The sequence below is a fragment of the Ostrea edulis genome, chromosome 1, assembly GCF_947568905.1.
Source record: "Ostrea edulis chromosome 1, xbOstEdul1.1, whole genome shotgun sequence".
NCBI classification, from domain to species: domain Eukaryota; kingdom Metazoa; phylum Mollusca; class Bivalvia; order Ostreida; family Ostreidae; genus Ostrea; species Ostrea edulis.
This window is the reverse complement of record NC_079164.1, coordinates 23,860,165-23,885,127: the sequence shown is the minus strand read 5'-3', so window position 1 is coordinate 23,885,127 and position 24,963 is coordinate 23,860,165. Positions and strand designations below refer to the sequence as shown.

The window sequence follows — 24,963 nt, the reverse complement described above, 5'->3', positions numbered from 1 at the left end:
CAATATGTAGCAAAAGAAAAGTCTGTTCTAATCAAGCGTCAGGACTGAAATGAACTACTCGGTTAACATCAACATTCAATTCATTGATTGATTGAATATTGTTTAACGTCCCTCCCGAGAATATTTCACTCATGTGAATGTTCAATACAAATCCATGTATGAAGCAGATGGCAACAAAAGTCAACATGAGGGGAAATTTAAACGAGTCAAAAACTTTCCGACCGCCATAAAACTGTGTCGACGATCTCTGCTTCTGTCGCACATACACATGTAGAAGTACTTTAGTAAAGTCACGTGATTCGCTACCGTGATTAACTAAATAAGACACTCATACAGATTTGCTTTCATTATTTATTGAAGATAGATAATTTGTTTTCAACATCACAGGTTTTACTTAATTACGTAAAATCACAAAATAAGTTGACAATTTGAACCTTGTTGTAAATGAGGTTGTTTGATTTAGAAGTTGATTCTTTTAAAACTGTTTTAGAAAATATGATTACTTAAATCACCTTTCCATCAATGGAAAGGACCCATTATCCAATTGATTCCCTTCAGAAGTATACGCTTTTACATAGAGCGAATGTATTAAATTTCGACTGAACTAATTTTCGAGTATATAATGTACACATAATTACCATGGTGAAAATCAACAAAATAGATGCAGAAAAGCTATCAAAACAAAAGCATTTTAGTACATGATACTCTTGGGGTAATTCTCCATCATACCAATTATAACCAGCATTTTAATCAAATGATTAATTCATCCCAAACCTAGGGCACTTGAACTTTTGAAACCCAAGGGTAATGACTTATTTTGGTTGAGGTCCCATTCCTCATTTAAGTGCAACTGTTGTCCAAGTTTGTCTACAAGAGGAATATTTCTAAAGATTGCACCATCTTTCATATTTGTTTTTGTACCCGATACACCCAAGATCATAAGATTACAAACTTTGGTTCTTTTCTCCTACATACATTACATACCAAAATAAAAAGAACTTGCCCTGCAGCTTCAGTTCAAGTACCTCAAAATGCAACACACCAGATAATGATTAACCCATGCCCTACAACAATCATCTGAGTCATCAACCTCATTCATAAATACTAATACTTTACACCCCTACTGTAGCCCACCCTGGCTTGGAGTGGCTCTGGGATCATGGTGTGAGCAAACTTTAATCTATATTACATGGGGATGCTTGCATATTTATATGATAAACTGTGCCCTTGTTGATTTTGAAAGGTTTTTTTAATAAAAAAAACCTTAATATATTCCTATGTAATGCTAAAAATCCAAACAGTGGCTCCATGGGTCATGATTTGAATGAATGTAAATCTACATGATGAAAATCAATTTGACAAAATGTAGAGTTGTGGTTATATGAAGAAATTATTTAAAGACATTTCCTTATTGAAAACTAATACCAAATAATGTCCCTCCCTTGTCTCAAAGGTCAGAGTTTGAATGTTAACTGATCTTAATCTACATTACATTAGGATACTTACACATTATTTGACAAATTATACACTTGTGGGCTCCAGTATTAGATGCAGATTTTGAACCTGGTGGACCTACACTGGCCCATGGGACAAAATGCCAACAAACTTGAAATCTACACTAAATGAGGATGCTTGTATATTACTTTGACAAATTGTGCCCTGTGGTTCATGGGAAAATGTTTTTAAAAAATTCTATATAACCAATTCTGCATAAATTCTGTGTAAAATTTTGAACCCCTATTGTGGACCTAACCTTATCCTTGGGAAAGTTTTCTAATGTAAAATTTTAATTTCCAATTATGGAGCAGTCACAATCCTGATCATGGTTTGAGCAAACTTGAAACTACATTGTATCAAGATAATGGATATTATATGTTTTCAAACTTTGAATCATGGCCCTTAAAAGGACTGTTTCCTATCCATGACTACATCTGTATACACACATTAAATTCCTTTTGTGACATTGCCCTGGCCCTAAGCTGCATAACAAAAGGTTTCAAAAACTGCTGGCTTTTCTTAAAAACTAATATTAAAGCATATAGCACTATACTTCTCAATACTTTCCAATTACCTTTTTTGCACGTTTCAGAGGAGAATGACCCTTCATTTGAATAAGCTTGAATCCCTTTCACAGTCCCTTTGTGCACAAGGAAGTTTGGTTGAAATTAGCCTATGTTCTGAGGAACTCAAAAAAGTATATATAAAAAAAAAAAAAAAAAAAAAAAGAATGTCTGACAACAGCAGAAAGTCTGATCAGGGTAGCCCACTAGGCTCAAGCTAGCCAAACAAATCTCAATAGCTCATAGGTACAACTCCAGTGACCTACATATAATTATCACCTATACAATAACATAAATCAGCTAAATATTTTAGCATACAAACAATATAATATATGTACACTGAAGACCATGCACTTCAATACCCATCTAAGGGAATATGCCACCTAACCCATATTAATCACATTCTGATCAATACCATCAATATGCTTGGATATTATTTGAAACTGTTTCATGGTCATATATATTTCTATACATTCATGATGTAAACATTAAACATAACTTGTAAATATGATAAGTTTCTTAATCCATTCATATTGAACAAATGTCTTAAGATTCTAAATTGAAACATTTTGTTTAAGGCACTATCAGTACTTTGAAAAAACTTCTAAATAATCTCACCAAATTATACTAATTATCTCCCCTTACAGTTTGCTTCATACAATTGAATCCCTTTTGCATACAAATATTTTCAGACAATTTAAGCATCCAAAATAACACACGTGCTAATGTGTATCAAATTATCTATACTTAGTGATTTAAAATGAAAAGGTCCAAGCTGATATACATGTATCTACATGAATTACAAATATGAACATTAATGTTACTTTCCAATGACAAGCTAATGTTAATGATTTAAAATGTATTCAGAAAAGTCTGCTCTTTTAAATATTCTGTACATAAAGAGATTTTACCAACAACAAAAAAACCGACCCTAATAGGCCACATTGCTCACCAGTTATATTTCATTTTTTTCTATTTAAAATGTTAAATCCCAAGTATGCCTTACACTTTGAACCCAAGAATCTTGAATCTATCTTAAACAAAGATGTTTGCATATCATCTGAACATATTGTGCACTTGTGGTTCTTAAAGGACATAACACATTATTAAACTTTTTCATTTTTTCAGCAAAATTAATTATTTTCATGATTTAAATTTAAATCTGTATTGCAGCTAATTATCACAATATTTCGGCGAACTATTAGAATTAATTACTATAAGCATAAGAAAGACAAAATGCATATAATTTTGTATACTTTGGAAACATGTAATGTGTTCTTAAACAAATTTCCAATGTATTCTTATGTAAAACTTTAAAACTCTGCAGTTTAACAAACTTGAATCCCTTTCACTCAATGATATTTTATGTATGACTGAAATGGACCCATGGTTCTTTAGAGGAAGTTGAAAACCTGACAAAATTAATTAAGTTAATTACAGCAGACAAATTTTGATCAGTAGTCAGCTCAAGTGAATTAAAAATGAGTGAGAACTGAAACTTGAAAAGGACTATATGCATGATAATAGTCCTTCTAGGCTCTCATAAACTCAAAATTAAAAGATTTTGAAGTCTAAATCTGCTATACCTCATAAAATACAGTTGACACAATTTCTCCATTTTGATCAAATTTACATGTGGTTTAATTGCTCATTTTTGCGAATGTTTTTCTTTAGGAAAACATAAAGCACAGCTTTAGACAAAGAATTTTTTTCTATCATGTACTGGACTGATACAGCGGAATCATTTACATTGATGAGGCCGAGTTTTTTCGGATTGCAAAGATATTACAATTTCATTGGGATGTAATTTCATGAATATGGTTTCAATACATTGAAACATTTAGTACGTTTTGTTATTTCATTGTGGTTCGAAATTTGCCATAAAATTTTTCTAATTGAACATAACAGCAAAATGTCATGTTTGTGATGTCATAATTCTGGATCTACATCATTTTGATCAAATGATTTGCATGAGGAGTTGAACTTCAAGAATGTCGATTTTGGTGGGCAAATTGAGTCCTTATCATGTATAGTCCTTTGATGTGCATTTTTCTGAACTTCATTTTTATATGTTTTTGAAATTTAAAACTTTCCAATATCCATATTAACATTACTGACATGAACAATATTGATATTCTACAGATGTTTGTACACCGAAATACATTAGCATTAAAAACTTGAAGGATTAGAACTCAGTTGAATAAATATAACATTGCAGCTAACACACTGTATATGGGTGCCAATCATAGTCTGTTGGTAATGTCCATTTTAACGGAAGTATCTCGTAAACTCCACATACTCCTTAGGGTCATCAGCAGACTCTCTAGTTACGCCTTTTGCAGCGAGTTCTTCTAGAACCCGGTCAAGGTAAGTTGCATCTGGATAACCAAACCTACAAAAAGATACAAAATGTCATCAAACCATATTAAAAATAACCTGAGAGTAAGCTTTAGGTATTTGTATTACACACAGCCTCATGTTATGAGCAACATTCTTGTGTAGAATTAAGAGCTTTTGTATTCTTTATTTTATAAAACATGTGTGTAATGATATACATACACAAAGGCCTATAACAGTATTATATGTTTCTCTATACATTGTTCTAATTTGTGAAATACTGAACTATATGAGATACAAATATTGTACAATATAATATACAAATATTGTACTACATGGTATACAAATACTGAACTATATAATATACATATACTGTACTACATGATATACAAATACTGAACTACATGATATACAAATACTGAACTACATGATATACAAATATTGTACATGATATACAAATATTGTACTACATGATATACAAATATTGTACTACATAATATACAAATATTGTACTGCATGAGATACAAATATTGTACTACATAATATACAAATATTGTACTGCATGAGATACAAATATTGTACTACATAATATACAAATATTGTACTGCATGAGATACAAATACTGAACTACATGAAATACAAATACTGTACTACATGATGTACAAATACTGAACTATATGATATACAAATACTGAACTATATGATATACAAATATGAAATGCTAAAATCCATATCATATCTCATATCAGCCCAAGTGGCCCCATATCAGCTCGAGGGCCGAAGGCCCAAGGGTTGATATGGGGCCTGATATCCAAATATCCAGTCGAGCCGAATCTCATGTGAGATTACAATTGTAGGTCTTTCCCTCATTGATAACTGGGAACCTTAGGCTAGCACAAATTCCCAACTCCAGGATATAATCCAGACACCCAGAATCTTTGCTAAGCCATATTGAATTGTTTGTACCATATGTAAAAACTATATCTTATCTTATGATCTTCTGCGGTCCACTGTTAACAGTAAAACATGCTTATTGCAAAGTGTTGGAGATGAAGAATTTTGATTAACTATAAATGTAATTTGTTATATCCAATAAGTTCATAATATTTTTTTAAAACTTCAGAGAATGAAAATCACTTTCCTGTGTGCATTTATTAATATATACATGTTTACTGTAACCATGGTTTACTGTAAGTGTGAATTCATTATAGGCATGTTCACTGTAACCGTGTTTAACTGTAAGTGTGAAATCATTATAAATGTGTTCGCTGTAACCGTTATTTACTGTAAATATGAATTCATTATAAGTGTGTTCGCTACAACCGTGTTTTATTGTAAGTGTGAATTCATTATTAGTGTGTTCACTGTAACCATGTTTTACTGTTAAGTGTGAATTCATTATAAGCATGTGTGCTATAACCGTGTTTTAATGTATAGCTATATCATATGTTCTATAGAAGTTCATTATGTAAAGTAATGAAATAAATAATACTGGCTATTTGCATAGTTTGTCATTTTAATTTGGTTTTAGCAATTGTTGTGTATAATTAATTGTGGAAATACTGTTGTGTTTTCTTTAATTAAAGCCTTTCATAAATGATATACGCTGGTAAAATTGCAACATATGTTTAACATATGTTAAACATATGTTTTGAAACATATGTTAATCATATAAAAGGAGCACTACCTTTGTTTGAATTGTCTTGTGATAAACATATAATTTGTTCATATGATATTCACATGTTTTTCTTATTATCTACATGCAAAATTGTAACATCAGGTTTATATGAAACATATGTTTTTTTTACATATATCAAACATACGTTTAACATATATCAAACATATGTTTAACATATGATTAATATATGTTCAACATATGTTTAACATATATCAAACATATGTTTAACATGTATTGAACATATATTTAACATGCATGAAACATATATTTAGGATATGTTAAACATATATTCAACATGTTTTGAAACACGATAATCTTGAAGGGACACACAGCATATATGTTTTCAAACATTTGTTTAGCATATTTGTTGATAATATACAGTAGATAAATGTTAGTATTACTCCGTGAAAAATAATTATGTATTTTGTTTACATAATTTCCCTGATGTTGATATACATGCCATCAACGTTTACCATCTTTTGGTCATACATGTGATTTCGAAGTAACTCTCCAGAAAAAAAAGAAAACAATTCATGTTGGAAGGAATCAGCATTTAATTATGTCTCTGAGTACATAGTTATTGTTCAGTTTGCGCTGCACCTGAAATGAAAGGAGGAACAATCAATACTTATTTTAGACACATACAACTGTACATTTATTTATGATAATATTATATTAATATTAAGCATGCAAAAATATCACGTAAAATATAAATACACTCGTGCGTGTATGCCTGCACAAAATACCAGACAATTTACATATACATGTAAGATCAATTCATTCAAATCCAATTCATTGGCATACCTACTAAAATATTTTTTCACTAAATAGAAAGGAAAGGTAGTACTTGGTGAACATAAAAATTTAATTATCAGCATTATTGTCAGATGCTCTTTTTCTGGCAGTAACTGTTGTAGGGAGGATTATAATTTGAGTAACTTTAGTCCATGTCCCATAGTAGTGGCTGCTTGATTGCCATGCCCTCTGTATTAATTCTCTTGCAATCTACTTCTTTCTAAAAGAAGAAACTAAGATACTTGTTTACATGAATTAATACCCCACTGCATCCACTTATGGGGCTTCCCCCAGTTAAACATAAAATGATCTAGATACATTTACACCACATCATTCCATTTTGATTCTCACAATGTTTGACCTTGACATTTAATAATGATTTTCATTTCACTACAACATTTCTTAAACCAATCCTGGGCCCATAAAGCATTTAAATTAAGTAAGAAACATGACAATTTTTTAAAAAGACGGTGAAAAGCCTACAGAAATTTTTTTAAAAACTGGAAGGGGGGGGGGGGGGAGGGGGGGAGGGGGGGGTATGTTCGTAGCAACTGTAAACATTGAAAGTTCTTGTCAATCCCTACTGTAAATTGCATGTAATTTGATGTTGTTTGTCCTGGATGTTGGACACAAATATGCATTTTGTGTGGTTGCATTGATTAATGCCATTAACATTCCACCATTTCAAATATAGTATGTATATATACATGTATATACATATTTTGTTTATCTAATGTAGTTCGGGGAAGTGGGGTCTAAAATATGCCTAATATCTTGATCTAGTAATTGTTCCTGTGGACTTTTTTCAACAATAAATGAGAATTCTATATGAACTGAAATTACACATTGTTGAGAATCTTCCAAAACTTTGTCCTGAGGTTCTAGTGATGTTTTGGGTAAACAGCTATATCTTCACGGCCACGAGCAGCTTCCCCGTTAGTTGTTTTGATTATTGATTGCTCTAAATATCAATATAAAGAATATACTTGTAAATACTAAATCAGCTATGCCCAATATACAAATGTTGGGCTGAATATAGAAACTTTCCTGATATTAACAAAACGTTTACAAAAATTACAATTTACATCGACATTAGTGGTTACCCTTCTCTCCTTGTTTAGTTCTGATGTAGGCCTACACTGCTTATAACCTGACTTTATATACAAAAAGCATACTTTTGAATGTAAGCCTATATTTGGCATTAATTTCATTTTTCTACTTACTGTTGAAAAGTCTTTCTCATTATCGATTGCCTGCCAATACGCGCACCTGCTCTGAATCTTCTTAGTTACATCGATGCTTTAATTGCACGGATTTTATAAACAGCGAGTGTCAAGCGTGTAAATTACGTCGACGGATATAATGACAAAGCTGTTTTGCAAGATTGTCTCCGCAAGCGAGAAACGTAATTCAAAATAATTTTACGTCATATTTGGTATATTTGTTACAGATTAGGGCCACGTCATACAGTAGAACCTACGACTATAAAGCCAAAGAATCTCTATACTATACAAGAGGCCCATGGGCCACATCGCTCACCTGAGTCACTTGGTCCATATCAGAAGACTTTCTATATATATTTGCATGTAAAACTGTAGTCCTTATTATGGCCCCAACCTACCCCTGGATGCCATAGTTTTTGCAAACTTGAATCTCCACTATGTCAGAAAGCTTTCATGTAAATGTGAACTTCTTTGGCCCAATGGTTCACGAGAAGAAGATATTTGAAGATTTTTCCTATATATTTGTATATAAAACTTTGATCCCCTATTATGGCTCCATCCGACCACCGGGGGCCAGGATTTTAACAATTTAGAATCTGCTCTATATCAGGAAGCTCTCATATAAATCTCAGCTTTTCTGGCTTAGTGGTTCTTGAGAAGAAGATTTTTAAAGATTTTTCCTATATATTTGTATGTAAAACTTTGATCCCCTAGTGTGGCCCCATCCGAAACCCGGGGGCCAGGATTTTAACAAAACTGAATTTGCACTATATTAAGAAGCTTTCATATAAATCTCAGCTTTTCTGGCTTAGTGGTTCTTGAGAAGAAGATTTTTAAAGATTTTTCCTATATATTTGTATGTAAAACTTTGATCCCCTAGAGTGGCCCCATCCGACCCCCGGGGGCCAGGATTTTAACAATTTAGAATCTGCACTATATCAGGAAGCTCTCATATAAATCTCAGCTTTTCTGGCTTAGTGGTTCTTGAGAAGAAGATTTTTAAAGATTTTTCCTATATATTTGTATGTAAAACTTTGATCCCCTAGTGTGGCCCCATCCGACCCCCGGGGGCCAGGATTTTAACAAAACTGAATTTGCACTATATTAAGAAGCTTTCATATAAATCTCAGCTTTTCTGGCTTAGTGGTTCTTGAGAAGAAGATTTTTAAAGATTTTTCCTATATATTTGTATGTAAAACTTTGATCCCCTAGTGTGGCCCCATCCGACCCCGGGGGCCAGGATTTTAACAATTTAGAATCTGCACTACCTAATAAAGCTTATCTATAAATTTCATCTTTTCTAACCCAGTGGTTCTTGAGAAGAAGATTTTTTAATGACCCTACCCTATTTTTACCTTTTCTTGATTATCTCCCCTTGGAAGGTGGCCTGGCCCTTTTTTTTAACAATTTAGAATTCCCTTTATCTAAGGATGCTTTGTGCCAACTTTGGTTGAAATTGGCCCAGTGGTTTTTGAGAAGTTAAAAATGTTAAAAGTTTACAGACGGACGGACAGACGGACGGACAGACGGACGGACGCCGGAATACGGGTGATCAGAAAAGCTCACTTGAGCTTTTAGCTTAGGTGAGCTAAAAACCGGTTTACTCAGATTGTGTTAAAACCTTGTGATTTATTTATAAATGTGACAAGATTTTTAAACTCTGTTCTGTAACATTTTTAGTCTTAGTTGCAAGTTCTTTTGTAAAACAGGGTGTGTGGGGGTATTCTAACAAACAAAAATCTGTATAAAACATATACCCCAACCCCCTTTTTGATCATACGTTAATCATATGTTCAAAATTTCATATGTTTATCATTTCTCACCTTGTGTTAATCATATGGTTGAAGTTTGCAGCATGTTCAATATATGTTTCAAACATACGTTAAACATATGTTCAAAACATATGTTCGCCATATGATGATAAAATCATATGTTTAACATATGTTTAACATATGAATATCCAAACATATGTTAAACATATGTTGCAATTTTACCTGTGTAGATACTCTTATTATTGTTCATATCACACACGATCAATCCAATTACTATATCCCCTCTTGCAATGAATTCCAAGGGGATGATAAACAAGCTAATTCAGGGAATTTAACGTCTCCAGCCTAAAGACAAAATAAATGGGTGGAGAATACCTAAAACAAAATGCATATGGAGAGAGAGAGAGAGAGAGAGAGAGAGAGACATCAAACCTGATGTAAAATGTTTCAAAATGTATGAGGTGAATTAACCAAAAAAAAAAAAACAAGAGGCCCATGGGCCACATCGCTCACCTTGGCCCATATTTAAAGATTTTCCCTATATATTTGTATGTAAAACTTTGATCCCCTGTTGAGGGCCCCATTCTGACCCCCCCCCCCCTCCCCCCGCCATCCTTTTAACAAACTTGAACCAGCACTATGTCAGGGAGCTTTCATGTAAATGTAAACTTTTCTGGCCCAGTGGTTAATGGGAAGATTTTCCCTAAACATTTGTATGTAAAACTTTGATCCCCAATTGTGGCCCCATCTTAACCCCGGGGGTCATGATTTTTACAGACTTGAATCTGCACTATGTCAGAAAGCTTTCATTTAAATGTGTACTTTCCTGGCCCAGTGGTTCTTGAGAAGATTTTAAAAGATTTTTCCCTATATATTTGAATGTAAAACTTTGATCCATTATTGTGGACCCATCCTACCCCCAGGGGTCATGATTTTAACAAACTTGAATCTGTACTATGTCAGGAAGCTTTCATGTAAATTTGTATTTGCCTAGCTCAGTGGTTCTTTAGAAGATTTTAAAAGATTTTTCCTTTATATATTTGCAGTGTAAAATTTTCATCCCCTACTGTGGTCCCATTCTACCCCCCGGGGGGCAAGATTTTAACAAACTTGAACCTGCACTATGTCAGGAGGCTTTCCTGTAAATTCGTACTTTCCTTGCCCTGTGGTTCTTTAGAAGATTTTACCTATATATTCGCATGTAAAACGTTGATCCCCTATTGTGGCCCCATACTACCCCCGGGGGCCATGATTTGACTAAACTTAAATCTGCACTATGTCAGGAAGCTTTCATATGAATTTGTACTTTCTTTGCTCAGTGGTTCTTGAGAGGATTTTCCCTAAACATTTGTATGTGAAACATAAATACCCTATTGTGGCCCCATGGGTAATGATTTTAACAAACTTGAATCTGCACTATGTCAGGAAGCTTTCATATAAATTTCAGCTCTTCTGGCTCAGCGGTTCTTGAGAAGAAGATTTTTTAAATGACCTCACCCTATTTTTGCATTTTTGTGATTATCTCCCCTTTGAAGGGGGTATGGCCCTTCATTTGAACAAACTTGAAAACCCTTCACCCAAGGACGTTTTTGGCCAAGGTTGGTTAAAATTGACCCAGTGGTTCTGAAGAAGTCGAAAATGTGAAAAGTTTACAGACGGACTGACAATGGACAACAGGCGATCAGAAAAGCTCACTTGAGCTCTCAGCTCAGGTGAGCTAAAATTATTGCTTTTAGCATAAGGTCAATTAAGTCACAAATTTTATTGAAAGATGAAAGATTGTAAACGAAAATAGTTCCCATGCTGATTTAACTTGCAACTTGAAAAGAGGGCGACTTCTGATTGGCTGGTTTTTGTTCACTCTTTCGTCAGTTTCGGGAAAAAGAATTTCCAGTTTTTAGGTTTTCATTACCTACTTTAAACTTAATTATCATTCTTTTTAAAACATTCACCCTTACTCTTAAAAGCAAATAATTAGTCACTGTTTGTAAGGAAGGTGGGGTGGGGTTAGTTTATCATAGTATAAAAATATTTAATACCTTATATGAATTGTGACCTTACCCTTTCACCATCTGATCTCAAATCAATAGAGATATTTCTTACATTACAGAGATCCATCACCTTGAGTGTTATTGTACAAGCTTGGAGAAAACTACAGTTATCATCTGGAAACTATTTTATATAAAGTGTGAATTTCTAACTTTTGTCTTTAATCTTTTGACCTCAAAATCAATAGGGGGTCTTCTTCAAGCCATAGGGAGTTATCGTGTGAAATTTCATTGCAAATGCTTAATGACTTTCAGTGATATGATAAGTCCGGAAACAAAAGTGTGACAGATAGAATGAAGGACATACCGAGAGATGAATAGACTGACCCAAATTAAGATATCCCACTTTTCACTAAATGTGGGGAACAAGAAGCACTTGCCTTTGTGACCCTCCCTCTGGTCTGGTTTTGTGGTGAATATCATTCCATGTCACAACCCCTTCTTCCCCTGTAGTTCTGGACCGTCCAATGGTAAACACCAGTCTCCTTGTAAAAGCAACATTCAGTAGTTTGGCCACCAATTTGCCCTTTTTATTATTTGGAATGTAACCAGAGCGGGATATTCCTTTAAAGTATTTAGTAGGATTTGGATGCTCCTCCTAGAAGTAAAACAAATCAGAATACATGTACTAATAACTGGAAATCCCAAGAGCACACAATGCGAAACTTAAACTAGCAGTATTGATATTTACTGATAAAGACAGGGAATTTTTGTCTGATGAATCTTATCTTCTGCATCTTCTTTTATTCTAGCATCTGAGCTAGAATTGTTTTTCATAGTCTAAATTCAATATAACACACCCTCATCTCATGTTGCATGTGTGAGGGTCCATGTTTCTGAAACTGAAGTTCATGACACAGATCTGACACTTTGGGCTGACCCCTCAATACAGGGTTCAACACTAACGCCAGTCTGGTAGCCCGAGGCTAATACATTTTGCTCCAGACTATCAGAATATCAGTTACGAGTAGTCCGGTGGACTACTGAAAAAAATCAAACACCTAATGGAATGGACTAGTATGTCTAATCTTGAACACAACCGTGTCAATTCTGTCCTAAGAATATCATAGCTCGTAACACTGCAATTCAAGTGGACAATCTACACCCAAAACGTCAAGGTTCTATAAATAAATCAATACAATCAGAGGTTTAAACGAATTTATTAGAAGGTCATTTTACAACAGAAATGCAGGATTTTGCTTCTAGACTTTCAAAAATTTTCATGGTAGACCCCCTTCAAATATATAAGGCCAAGCCCCATCTTGCACTGCCCCAACCCCCTTCTTCCTTTGCGACTTTGCGTACTGCCTCCGGCAGCCGGACTAGCAACTAACCTAGCAGGATTAGTTAATTACAGAATCTACAAGTCCATTGGACTATTATAATGAAAAGGTTAGTGTCGAACACTGCAATACAAGTAAAATACTTAGCTGGGATGTAACTCTCCAAACACTATTAGTCATAATTATCTCTACTAAAAGGGTTTTATTTTCAGTTATAGGTTTATTTGTTTTCTGTTAAATTGTTTGTTAACATGGTTCACTTTGTTTATCAATTTGTTGAAAGCAGATTTATAGAAAAATACCTGTATAATGTAAATTTTTAATAATAATTGTGTCATTATTATATCATGTATACATCTTATTGCTTCCCGATTTGACAACAGAAAATCTCTGTATGTTCTGTGTTAATGAAATCAATGTTCCATTAATCTTACCCCTTGGTATCCTCCATTAATATTGTATGTAATAACAATACATCCATCACAATCTTCATAGCCGGGGAGTCTCCTCCACTCCTTCCTGACATACACAGTTCCTGGAGGTTGATCTCCTGTCATCTTTCCATACAACTGACCACAACTGGGACAAGCTGGTTTATACTCGAATTGCTGTTCAATGCATTCAGTGCAGAAGACATGGCCACACTTGTGAAGACGTTTTGGATTAGTGAGCGTATCCATACAAATGCAACAGTTTTCTTCCTCTACTGGGGTGACATTTGGCAATAAGCAAATGTCATCATAGCCAACCTTTTTCATTCCATCAATGTATGCAAATTTATCAGCTTTACTTCGAAATACAACTGTCACCTCTCTCAGATACTGAGAGGCATCATTAATAAATGACTGCACAGCATTTGCAAAACTTTCTGCACCGATCTCAGTTGGTCTTTGAAAAATATTTGATGCTCCTGTAAAGAGATATTTAAATATATATTCATTAACCAATATTTTGTCAGTAATAAATCTATTTCATTTCAATGTATTTTGATTCCAGATACAAGCACTCATCCCAAATGTTACAAAATATAAGAAAGAAAGAAATGTCTCCGTTGCTTGTAATTTGCAAGAATATAAAAATACCGGAACCATGAATGTGGTTACTTCTTTGGTATAATTGCAGACCATATAAAATATCAAATACTTTGATTATATCTGCATAATACAAATAACCTAGACATACAATAAAAAATTTCTTAGAAGAGGCCCACAGACTACATTTAGTGTGGTGCTGCTACTCTTGAAAATAATTTGTTTTAATTAATTTTCTGTATACTCAGTATTCCCAATTAAAACTTTGATCTCCCATTGAGGCCCCACCTTCATGAAGTATGCTGGCGTACAGCGTTGCAGTTCATGCCATTACATGTATGTATTTTCAAAAATGAAATTTATATTTCTTAATTATACTTACCAAGTCCTAAAACTGGCATGGTGATTTTGGAAATTTTCCGATTCTCTGCCTCACTTAACACCCTTTCATAAGTTTTCTCAAGATTTTTCTGGAATTTCTCTTTTTCATCGGCAACAAAATCATCACAATTTGGAGTAACAGTATGAAGAATAATACTCCAAGGCATATTAGAATTTTTAATTTCCATGGGAATAATTTTTCCATATCTACAATCCTTCTCTTCAACTTTTGGAAAGGCTGCTCCATCCTTAATGTATTCAAACAACGCTTTTGCGTCATCTTCAGAGGAGCAACATTTCTTATCTTGGGGACACACAATAGCATCTGCTTTGGATTTCAAAATATCCCCTACAGAAAAATAAATAGAAAGAGACTTTGCCACATTAAACATGCAACACTCTTCACCATCATCCAGAGGAGGGCTGTACACATAATTCTGCTGTGATGGATCTGGATAATTTTTCTTTGAAACAGTCGCTGTGGTGTTGGGTGCAGTACTGCTTACATCACTGAGCTGTTGAGATGAGTGGTCTCTTAACCTAATGAACGAAGCTTTGATATTTCCAACCATGTCATAATCTCTGTCTACAAAGTGAATCTCTCTAAGACTGTTACACTTGTTGGACCTACTAAATGATACAACGGCTCGGTAGTACTGTTCTACACACTTGTCCTTTGGTACTCCAAATATGCCTGTAAAAATATACATACAATGAAATAATAATTTTCTTCTACATGAAAAACTATTAACTGTTTCTAGAGTCAAATCACATACCTTTGTGTTTACATAAGGCTACTAGTTAAAATCACTTTATGCCAAATGAGAGTAACGCTCGCGACGCAAAATATGTTCATCCCAGTAGTGTCATAATAATCAAAGAAAAAATTATCATCCAAATAAACCATTCTTAGGTCAAAACAAAAGAGGCTCCAACAGTGTTCTTTCAGAATATTACTCGGTAAAACAATGTTAATTCTAAGAAGACATCAAATTGGAGTATTCACTCTAATAAAGTATAACTTGAGAAGGAAAATTATGACTTTTCAAAATATACTCAACATCAACACCATGGGGGAACATGTGCATCGTGTGTGATGAACCTATAGCCTTATCAGTATTGTTTTTATTCATGATTACCCATGAAATTATTGACCTTCATCTTTTATTTTGAGAAATAACAGGCATCTTTCTCTCACCATGGGAAACATGTACATCAAATTTGAATGACCCTAGCCTTATAATTACTGTTTTCCTTTAAGATTATCTATGAACATATGACCTTCACCTTTGACCCTGATAAATAACAAGCATGGGGAAACATGTGTACCAGGTCTGATTATCCTAGCCCTAACAGTACTCTTATCCTTCTCACCGAGGACTGATGGATGACCGGACACTGTGCAGAAACACTGCACTCATATCCCAGTATACATCCTGTCTAAGATGGATGAATGTGTGTATTATGTGTGTATTATGCTCTAGTACCTATACCCTTATTAGTATTGTTTCTGATTTTTATTTGGGAGGAGGCTTATAAAATTTATCCTACCATGCAAGACTACCTAGACTTAGAAAACCAATATGAGCCAAGTTTGATGATTCTATCTGACCCATAATGTTCTTATAGACAGATGTAATGCACCATACCACAAAATGACCTGTCTATGACTGGCATATATAAAAAATTAAGATTGAAGAATAAATACTTTTTCATATATATGCAATGTTTCTTTGAATAAAAGATGGCATATTTCCTATAAGGCCAATTCAACTTAATTGATAGATTATCATCCCTGCCCGCCCCTCAAAAATTGGCCCGCCCCGAATTTTTTTATTTTGCAAAACTTACGATTTCCGGTATTTACACTTCTTTTAAAATGTTTACATTTCCGGTATAGGAACGTAAAAAGTCATGTGAAGAAAGTAGATTTACATGGTTTTCTTAATTTATCGCGTTCTTACAGACGTAAATCTTGAAGAAGTTAGGTATATTTCTGTTATATCCTTAAATCAAAGCTTATAACCTGGAATTAATGTATGAAAATAGCATAGATTGATATCCATCTGCCATTAAATGATGCGGATCTGTTGGGGAAAAAAACTCGTTTGTCTTTAATATTTTACTCAGAAAATAAAAATTAAAAAATAAAATCCTCCCACCCGCCCCATACTTTTTGCTGACCCTGGATGATAATCTACTAATTAAGTTGAATTGGCCTAATGTACAGATTTCAAATATGACAGAAATACCTGAGCTAATAGCTGGTAATGCTATCGACGCCATTCCTAATTCCTCAGCTTTCTTAAAAGTGACCTCTACAGCCTGCTGAAGGTCATCCAAACAGTACCTTTTCTCATCCTCTTTGTAAGCATGCCATCTTGGTCCTACAGTGTGGATGACATACTGGTATGGCAGATTACCAGCACCTGTTACACAGCATTCACCTACTGGTATTTGACCATGCTTTCCGATGTACTCCATACTCTCTTGATCGAATCCATAACCAGCTGCCTCTGATATAGCCAACGCTACACCCCCTCCATGACTTAAAGATTCATTCGCTGCATTGACAATACAATCAACTTTAAGTCTAGTGATACTGTCCAGATAAACCTTCACAACAAGTCCCTCTTCTGTTTGCAATTCCAAGGTATCTCCAAGCTTCTCTGTGTTTGATGCAGAAAGTCCAGAATCTGAGTCATTAGCTAGAAATCTTCTATTCCTGCCTCCCTCCTTAGAGCTGGAATGTATTACCTCAGCCTGACCTTCAGATTTTTCATCTGTAGTTAGAAATCTTCGACTTCTTCTGCTTTTTTGTTCACCCTCCACCTTAAGTTTCAAAGCATTCTTTGTCATTTGCAGCTGAGAATAATCATCACAAGTGATTATAATTTGTGACTGACCGCCATAAAAACAGGCATCTGGATATTCTTTCTGAATTTCTTGGACTACACCAGGTATTTTACCGGTTTGTTCTTTTGGAACAGCATACTCATCTGTATTCATTATCTTTATTCTCTCATAATGCTTTTTTAAATCTGATTTTGTTGTTTCGTTATTGACAACTACTAGCAGCTCCCCATCTCTATACTTCAAATTATTTGCAACAGACTTGAATGCTTGAAGGCCTTCTTTCTCTCCAAAGTACTTGAACGAATTGAATTCACATTCTGACATTTTGATAGCCAATGGCAGTTGATCAAGTTTGGGTGAATCACTTATATTTTTTTCCTCTGCATTTTTCCTTCCTCTTGATTTTTCATCTGCAGATAAATACGCTGTTAACTTTTGGTTTAGTTTCAGCAGATTAGAGAGGCCAGTAGCTGTTACAGAGGTTCCATTTGATTTGTCATCTCCTAATACACAACCAAACTCTTGAACAGTATTTTCTATTTCAGCCCGCTGCAGAAATGGAGAAATTGTTCCTGACACGCTTTCAAATATTTGTATGCCATCCAGAGAATCCTACAATGTAAAGTAAAAGTACTGATTAACAAGAAGCCAATGGGCCACAATGCTCACTTAATTAATTAAGTCATTATACTCATATGCAGATAAAGACTCAAACGTATGACACACGTACTATACATGTAAAGGCACCTGATCCCACCTCTGGTATATCCTGGCTTCGGGGCCACCAACGCTGAGATTTCTCAAAATATTTGAGTTTTTCTCACCCAAGTGTGCCACCAAATAAATATTTTCTCAAACTCAGATTTGTTTTTTAGTTTTTTCTCACATTTGAGAATTTTCTCAAATGCACGTGCCACCTAATTATTTTTGAACTCGGCTGAGAAAAATATTTGAGATTTCTCAGAAAATCCCGAGATTTGTAAATAACAACCTTAATTAAAATCTCAAGTGTATTTACTCACAACAAAGTGGCTGTCATACGACGTCATAGGAATGTAATGATTGTGAGGACAAGGAGAATCCTTGACAGGCCCAATCCTTTGGAAGAGTTGAGCGAGGGTGATATTTTTGAAAGATATCGTTTTTTTCTCTGTTTTTTTGGTACAACAATCGTGTCAAGAATAATCCTTTAACTCCCCCTTCCAATAAATCTTGGTTGCGCTGCGATTTTTTGCCACGGGGTCATTTATATTACGGTGGGTGACTATCAATGTTTCTAAAAGTGCAGAAGGCAGAGCAATAAAGGTGGACTTGTTATGTCATTTGACCGAAATATTCATAAAATCTCCCAGCCATAAGGAACTTGTGCACATCAAGACAGCCTTTCACAAGATAGCCAGTAAGGAAATTCCACTTCAAATGTAAATGTTGTCTGCTACAAGCTACTTGTACCTCGTGACCATGACCCTTACATTAATGCATATCTTGAGCCTGAGTTCAGTATCACCCTACTGCAGATGTACACGTTATATATTGTGTCAATGACATTCTCATTACCTTTCACTTCTCTATAAAATGATGAAAAAAGGTTACTGAAATATAACGTATATAAAAAATCAGAAAAAAATAACTGTACATGATAAATTATAGTTGTGTCACTCTCAGGCACCAGAAGTATGGACACTACCCCCCCCCCCCCCCCCCCCGTACATGATAAATGATAGTTGTGTCACCCTCAAGCACCAGAAGTATGGACACTACTACCTCCCCCCCCCCCCCCCCTTTTGTGGCGATAATTTCTCCAAATCGTGTGAATTCCCACGTATGTACATATATCAGTATCTCACAAATGGTCATCTGAAAAGCTTAAAGAAAGTAGAAACTGACTATTCAGAACAACTGATGAGGATGATTGGTGTACCTATTTTGGATAAATTATTGGCTCTGTATAAAAATAATTTCATTCTAGAAGAGAGAGGGGGTAGTTCGGAGTACCTAAGATTTATACAAGCTCTCCACACTTCCAAGTGCCTGTTTGGATTCCCTATTTCATCCTTTTTCGATTTATATATAATTGTTCCACGCTTTTTTGTAAGCCTCATGCACAGATTAGCCTTCTACCGGTATTTTAAACACACAAGGTCAATCTAATATTAATCAGACTTCTTAGATCCGTGCCATATATTCTGCGCAAGTGAAAGTATCTTAGGATCTTATTTTCATTAGATTGCAGATCTAGGTAAGAAACAAAAATTTGTAAACAAATGGGGTCCCAGCTTCGGGACACATTTTCCAAGTAATTGCAAATTCCTTAGGAATTTTGTCTAGCGGCAGGTCAGGGAGATGTCATATTACAAGTCTCTTTAACTTAAAGCCATCTCATCTTTCTATTTGTCACAATCTTGCCTGCAATGATCGGACAGGGCTTCTTCTCTTCCACTGGCAGCCAAACAAGACGTCACAGTGCAGAGTATGTGAGTTACGCGTCGTGTGAATGGCTTGCGAAAATCCCGAGGCTAAACCAGTGTCAGTGTGGTGTTTTATTATACCGGTAGAAGGCCAATCTCTAAAGCTTACAAAAAAGCGTGAAACGATTGCATAAATCAAAATTGGGATGAAATAGACAGGGAATCCACACATTTCAGAAAAAGAGGAGGGTAGTAGTGTCCATACTTTGGTACCTGTGCTTCTACATGTGACATGATTGCATGATTTGAAATAACATGTAAAGTACATGCTAAAGCGTTGTAGTTAATGTGAACAACAAAGTGAAAGTGGATATTATGGAATGTAAGGCCCCTTGTAACAATGAAAACACATTGAGTTATTTTGTCAAATCTCAATTCGCGTGAGATGACTCTAAGAAAGTTTGGTGGCACTGCATTTTAGCAAAATCTCTGCTGAGGTGAAAAACGTGAATTTGAGTCTAAGTTTGAGTTTGAGATTTTGATAAGTTGGTGGCCCCATGCAGGCCAGGGGTCCGTGTTTGCCCAACTCTCTATTTTGTATTGCTTATAGGAGTTATGAGATTGATCACTGTTCGTTATCTTCACCTTTCATGTAAAACTTTAATCCTTAACAGATATTTGAGCATCACACAATTTCAAACATTATTGGATATATTTTTGTGACAAAATCTGACTTGTAAGTCTAGCATTGAAGTGCCATATTTTAGTTTTGGATGTTTTCCACACATCTGTTTTTTGTGTTTCTGACAAATATTTGATAAATACAAAAACCACGAAGACTGTAAAGCCTTTACCGACAAAATAAAGCAGCTAAAAAATGAGTGATAGATCTTATTTCATGTACACAAGTCTTGGTATATAATTGTCGCCAACCAAAAAAAAAAATTTAAAAAATAAAAAACCTCCTGCATCATTCTTATTTGGGTACTTGTAAAGTGCGAAACGAAATCGAAACGAAACCCACCGAAACGAAACGGATTGTAAAACCAAACTCTTTTAATCATAATAATTAAAAATGGTATCTTAGGCCCCTGTAAAAGTTACCACACATAAATAAAATTCGCCTCCCCTTTGATGTAGGCTTTCAGCTTGACTGATACAAAGTTTTAAAAGTTGGAAAGGGGGAGGGTGAGTAAGCACAAAGTTTATATCCGAAATTGATTAAATACCATGTTGAATTAGTTTCAGATCCATACATTTCAGAACGGAGGGTTACAGTCTCACAGGTCAGAGATCTGTGGAAACACACTAAACGAGGGGTGGGGTCACCGGCGTTGGATCCACCTTTGGGCCTAAATACATGTTTCAGTATTTTTTGCTCTAAAGACAAATCTATGTATACATGTGGATATTGTGTATTTGTATGTAGTATATCAAACGGTGAATTCTGAGTATGTCTTCCCGTTCTCTTTGTAAGTTCTGCTTCCCTTGTTCATAAGCCTTTTGATTTTACAAAATCCTGACCTCCTCTTGATATTATTGCATTAAAAAAATCCGTTTTCCGTCTCGTTTTCAATTCCCTTCCCCATCTGATCAACACTCCAAATGTATAGTTATCTTTAGACTCACTACATATCAATAATACAATGTAAGTTTAAACAAGAGGCCCATGGGCCACATCGCTCACCTGAGTCACCTTGACTCATTATTTAAAGATTTTGTTTGAATTCCTACAGAGGAGTCCTATTTCTGAAAATTTTCCTATATATTCGCATGTAAAACTTTGATCCCTATTGTGACTCCTGGGGGGCATGATTCTTTCAAAATTGAATCTGGACTAGGTCAGGAAGCTTTCATGTGAATGTAAACTTTTCAGGCCCAGTGATTTTTCATCAGATTTTTCCTACATCTTTGTATGTAAAAATTGATCCCTTTATATTGTGGCCCCATCCTACCCCTGGGGACCATGATTTTTACAAACTTGAACCTGCACTATGTCAGGAAGATTCCATTGTAAATTTCCACTTTCCTGGCCCAGTAGTTTTTGAGAAGAATGTTTCTAAAGATTTTCTCTATATATTTGTATGCATTTAACTCTGATCTCCCCTTGTGGCCCCATCATACCCCCCGGGGGCCATGACATTTTAAAGAAACAAATCTGAAATATGTTAGAAAGCTTTCATGTAAATCTCAGCTTTTCTGGCTCAGTGGTTTTTGAGAAGAATATTTTTAAAGATTTTTCCCATATATTTGCATGTAAAACTTTGATCCCTCTTGTGGCCCCAATGGACCATCCAACTCCTGGGGGCCATGATTTTAACAAACTTGAATCTATCTGCATTATGCCAGGAAGCTCTCATGTAAATTTCAGCTTTTCTGGGTCTGTGGTTCTTGAGAAGATTTTTCCTAAATATTTGCATGTAAACTTTGATCCCCTATTGTGGCCCCATCCCCCCCCCCCCCCCCCCCCCCCCCGGGGGGGGGGCATAATTTGAACGAACTTGAATCTGCACTATGTCAGGAAGCTTTCATGTAAATTTCAGCTTTTCTGGCCCAGTGGTTCTTGAGAAGATTTTAAAATGGCCCTACCCTATTTTTACATTTTTGTGATTATTTCCCCTTTAAAAGGGACATGGCCCTTCATTTGAACAAACTTGAAAGCCCTTTACCCAAGGATGCTTGTGACCAAGTTTGGTCGAAATTGGCCCAGTGGTTCTGGAGAAGAAGTCGAAAATGTAAAAATACATATAAAATGTGGTTTCCCCTAGTGTGGCCCCACCCGACCCCCAGGGGCCATGATATGAACAAACTTGAATCTGCATTATGTCAGGAAGTTTCCATGTAAAGTTGAACTCTTCTGGCTCAATGGTTCTTGAGAAGAAGATTTTTAAAGATTTTTCCTATATAAATACATATAAAATATGGTTTCCCCTATTGTGGCCCCACCCGACCCCTGGGGGCTATGATATAAACAAACTTGAATCTGCATTATGTCAGAAAGCTTCCATGTAAATTTGAACTCTTCTGGCTCAATGGTTCTTGAGAAGAAGATTTTTTAAAGATTTTTTCTATATAAACACATATAAAATATGGTTTCCCCTATTGTGGCCCCACCCAACCCCTGGGGGCTATGATATAAACAAACTTGAATCTGCATTATGTCAGAAAGCTTCCATGTAAATTTGAACTCTTCTGGCTCAATGGTTCTTGAGAAGAAGATTTTTCCTATATAAATACATAGAAAATATGATTTCCCCTATTGTGGTGCCATCCGACCCCTGGGGGCCATGATATGAACAAACTTGAATCTCCATTATGTCAGCAAACTTCCACGTAAATTTCAACTATACTGGTACATTGGTTCATGAGAAAAAGATTTTTAAATGACCCCATCCTATTTTTACACTTTTGTGATTATCTCCCCTTTGAAGAGAACCTGGCCCTTAATTTAAACAATTTTGAATTCCCTTCAACTAAGGATGATTTGCATTAAGTTTGAATGAAATTGGCTTACTGGTTCTTGAGAAGATTTTATAAAATTTTCAGTGTATTTTTACTGATTTGCTATTATCTCCCCTTGGATAAGGGGGTTGGCCCTCATTTGAACAATTTTGAATCCCATTCACCCAAGGATGATTTGTGCCAACATTGGTTAAAATTGGCCGAGTGGTTTTGGAGAAGAAGTTGAAAATGTAAATGTTTAACAGACAGACGGACAGACAGACAGACGACGGACAAAAAGCGATCAGAAAAGCTCACTTGAGCTTTCAGCTCAGGTGAGCTAATAATACATATATTCATCTTACTGAATTGCATTCATATAATATGATATACTATTTATTTTTTTCCATTATTGAAAGTACTTGCACCTCAGTAGTTAGAGATAAAATAAGAGGTTAAGAGCTCTTCCTCTTTCAACTTTCTCAGACACCAGCTTCTTCAAACAATGTATCTATACCCAAAGCCGGATCCAATGCCGGCGACCCCACTCCTCATTTATTGTATTTCCCCAGACCTCTGAGACTGTAACCCTCCGTTTTGAATACCCAAGATCGCAACTACTTTTTCCGTCTTGGTTTTAAATTTTACTTTCCCCTTTCAAAGTTTCGCGAGACCCAAAGTATGCGAGAATTTGGGCATGTTCGTAAATAATACCAGTTCTGAAACTTTTGTCGTGATCGATCCACCCGATTTTATCGATGGTGCACTATCATTGCATTGCAATAGACTGTAGTAATATTAATGATTCAAGAAAGAAACATAATACGCAGAAATATCCACAAATGATAGATTTTAATGGAAATGTGGTGGATTTTTTCCCCACTGCTGTCAGCCAGGAAATTCCCAAAGCTGAGAAGAGCTTGCGTCAAAATATATAGCTTCGCGAGCCAAATTCAGAAGTTCATTTTTCCTGTATCCAGACGTTTTTACACACCTTTCATTTAAAAATGCTTTTAATTGCGGAAAGCACATGGATGTTAAATCGTCTTCCGATCCAATGTTTTGAATAAACAAAAAATGCCCAAGATGGACACGCTTTTCCGGACTTCTTTACAAGAGAGTTCCACTAACTCGGTATTTACGATCTTGCGTATTGTATGGATCCGAAACTAATTCAACATGGTATTTAATCAACTTCGGATATGTACTTTGTGCTTACTCACCCCCTTCCAACTTTTAAAACTTTGTATCAGTCAAGCCGAAAGCTTACATCAAAGGGGAGGCAAATTTAATTATATGTGGTCATTTTCACAGGGGCCTAAGATACCATTTTTAATTATTATGGTTAAAAGAGTTCGGTTATAAAATCTGTTTCGTTTCGCTAGGTTTTGTTTCATTTCGTTTCGCACTTTACAGGTACCCTTCTTATTTACATTAAAAAAGATAAAAATGTCTCCTTCACATATCAAATTTTGGAAAAATTGGCCTGAGAACCAGATGATTAATTTTTTATGGCCTTAATACATTTATATTTTTTCTTACAAATATATGCAATTGCAAGAGAAAATTTTTGAAAGCTGTTCAATTTTCAGCAGTTTTTGCCCCGCCCCTATGGCTCCAGGGGTGCAGATATCCTGAAATTTACCATTT

The 24,963-nt window shown here is 35.1% G+C and overlaps 1 protein-coding gene across 1 annotated transcript in view; it reads right to left on the bottom strand.

The window, feature by feature from the left end:
• Nucleotides 1-337: 337 nt before the first annotated feature.
• Nucleotides 338-24,963, bottom strand: part of LOC130051272 (uncharacterized) — a 116,822-nt gene continuing 92,196 nt past the window's right edge. Inside the window, exons 10-14 of the mRNA XM_056153067.1 lie at nucleotides 16,861-18,076; nucleotides 14,610-15,302; nucleotides 13,631-14,106; nucleotides 12,294-12,511; nucleotides 338-4,452 (exon numbers count right to left, since the gene is read on the bottom strand). Coding sequence (XP_056009042.1) covers nucleotides 4,329-4,452; nucleotides 12,294-12,511; nucleotides 13,631-14,106; nucleotides 14,610-15,302; nucleotides 16,861-18,076 — 2,727 coding nt within the window. The 3' untranslated portion in view covers nucleotides 338-4,328. The remainder of the gene's footprint in view (nucleotides 4,453-12,293; nucleotides 12,512-13,630; nucleotides 14,107-14,609; nucleotides 15,303-16,860; nucleotides 18,077-24,963) is intronic.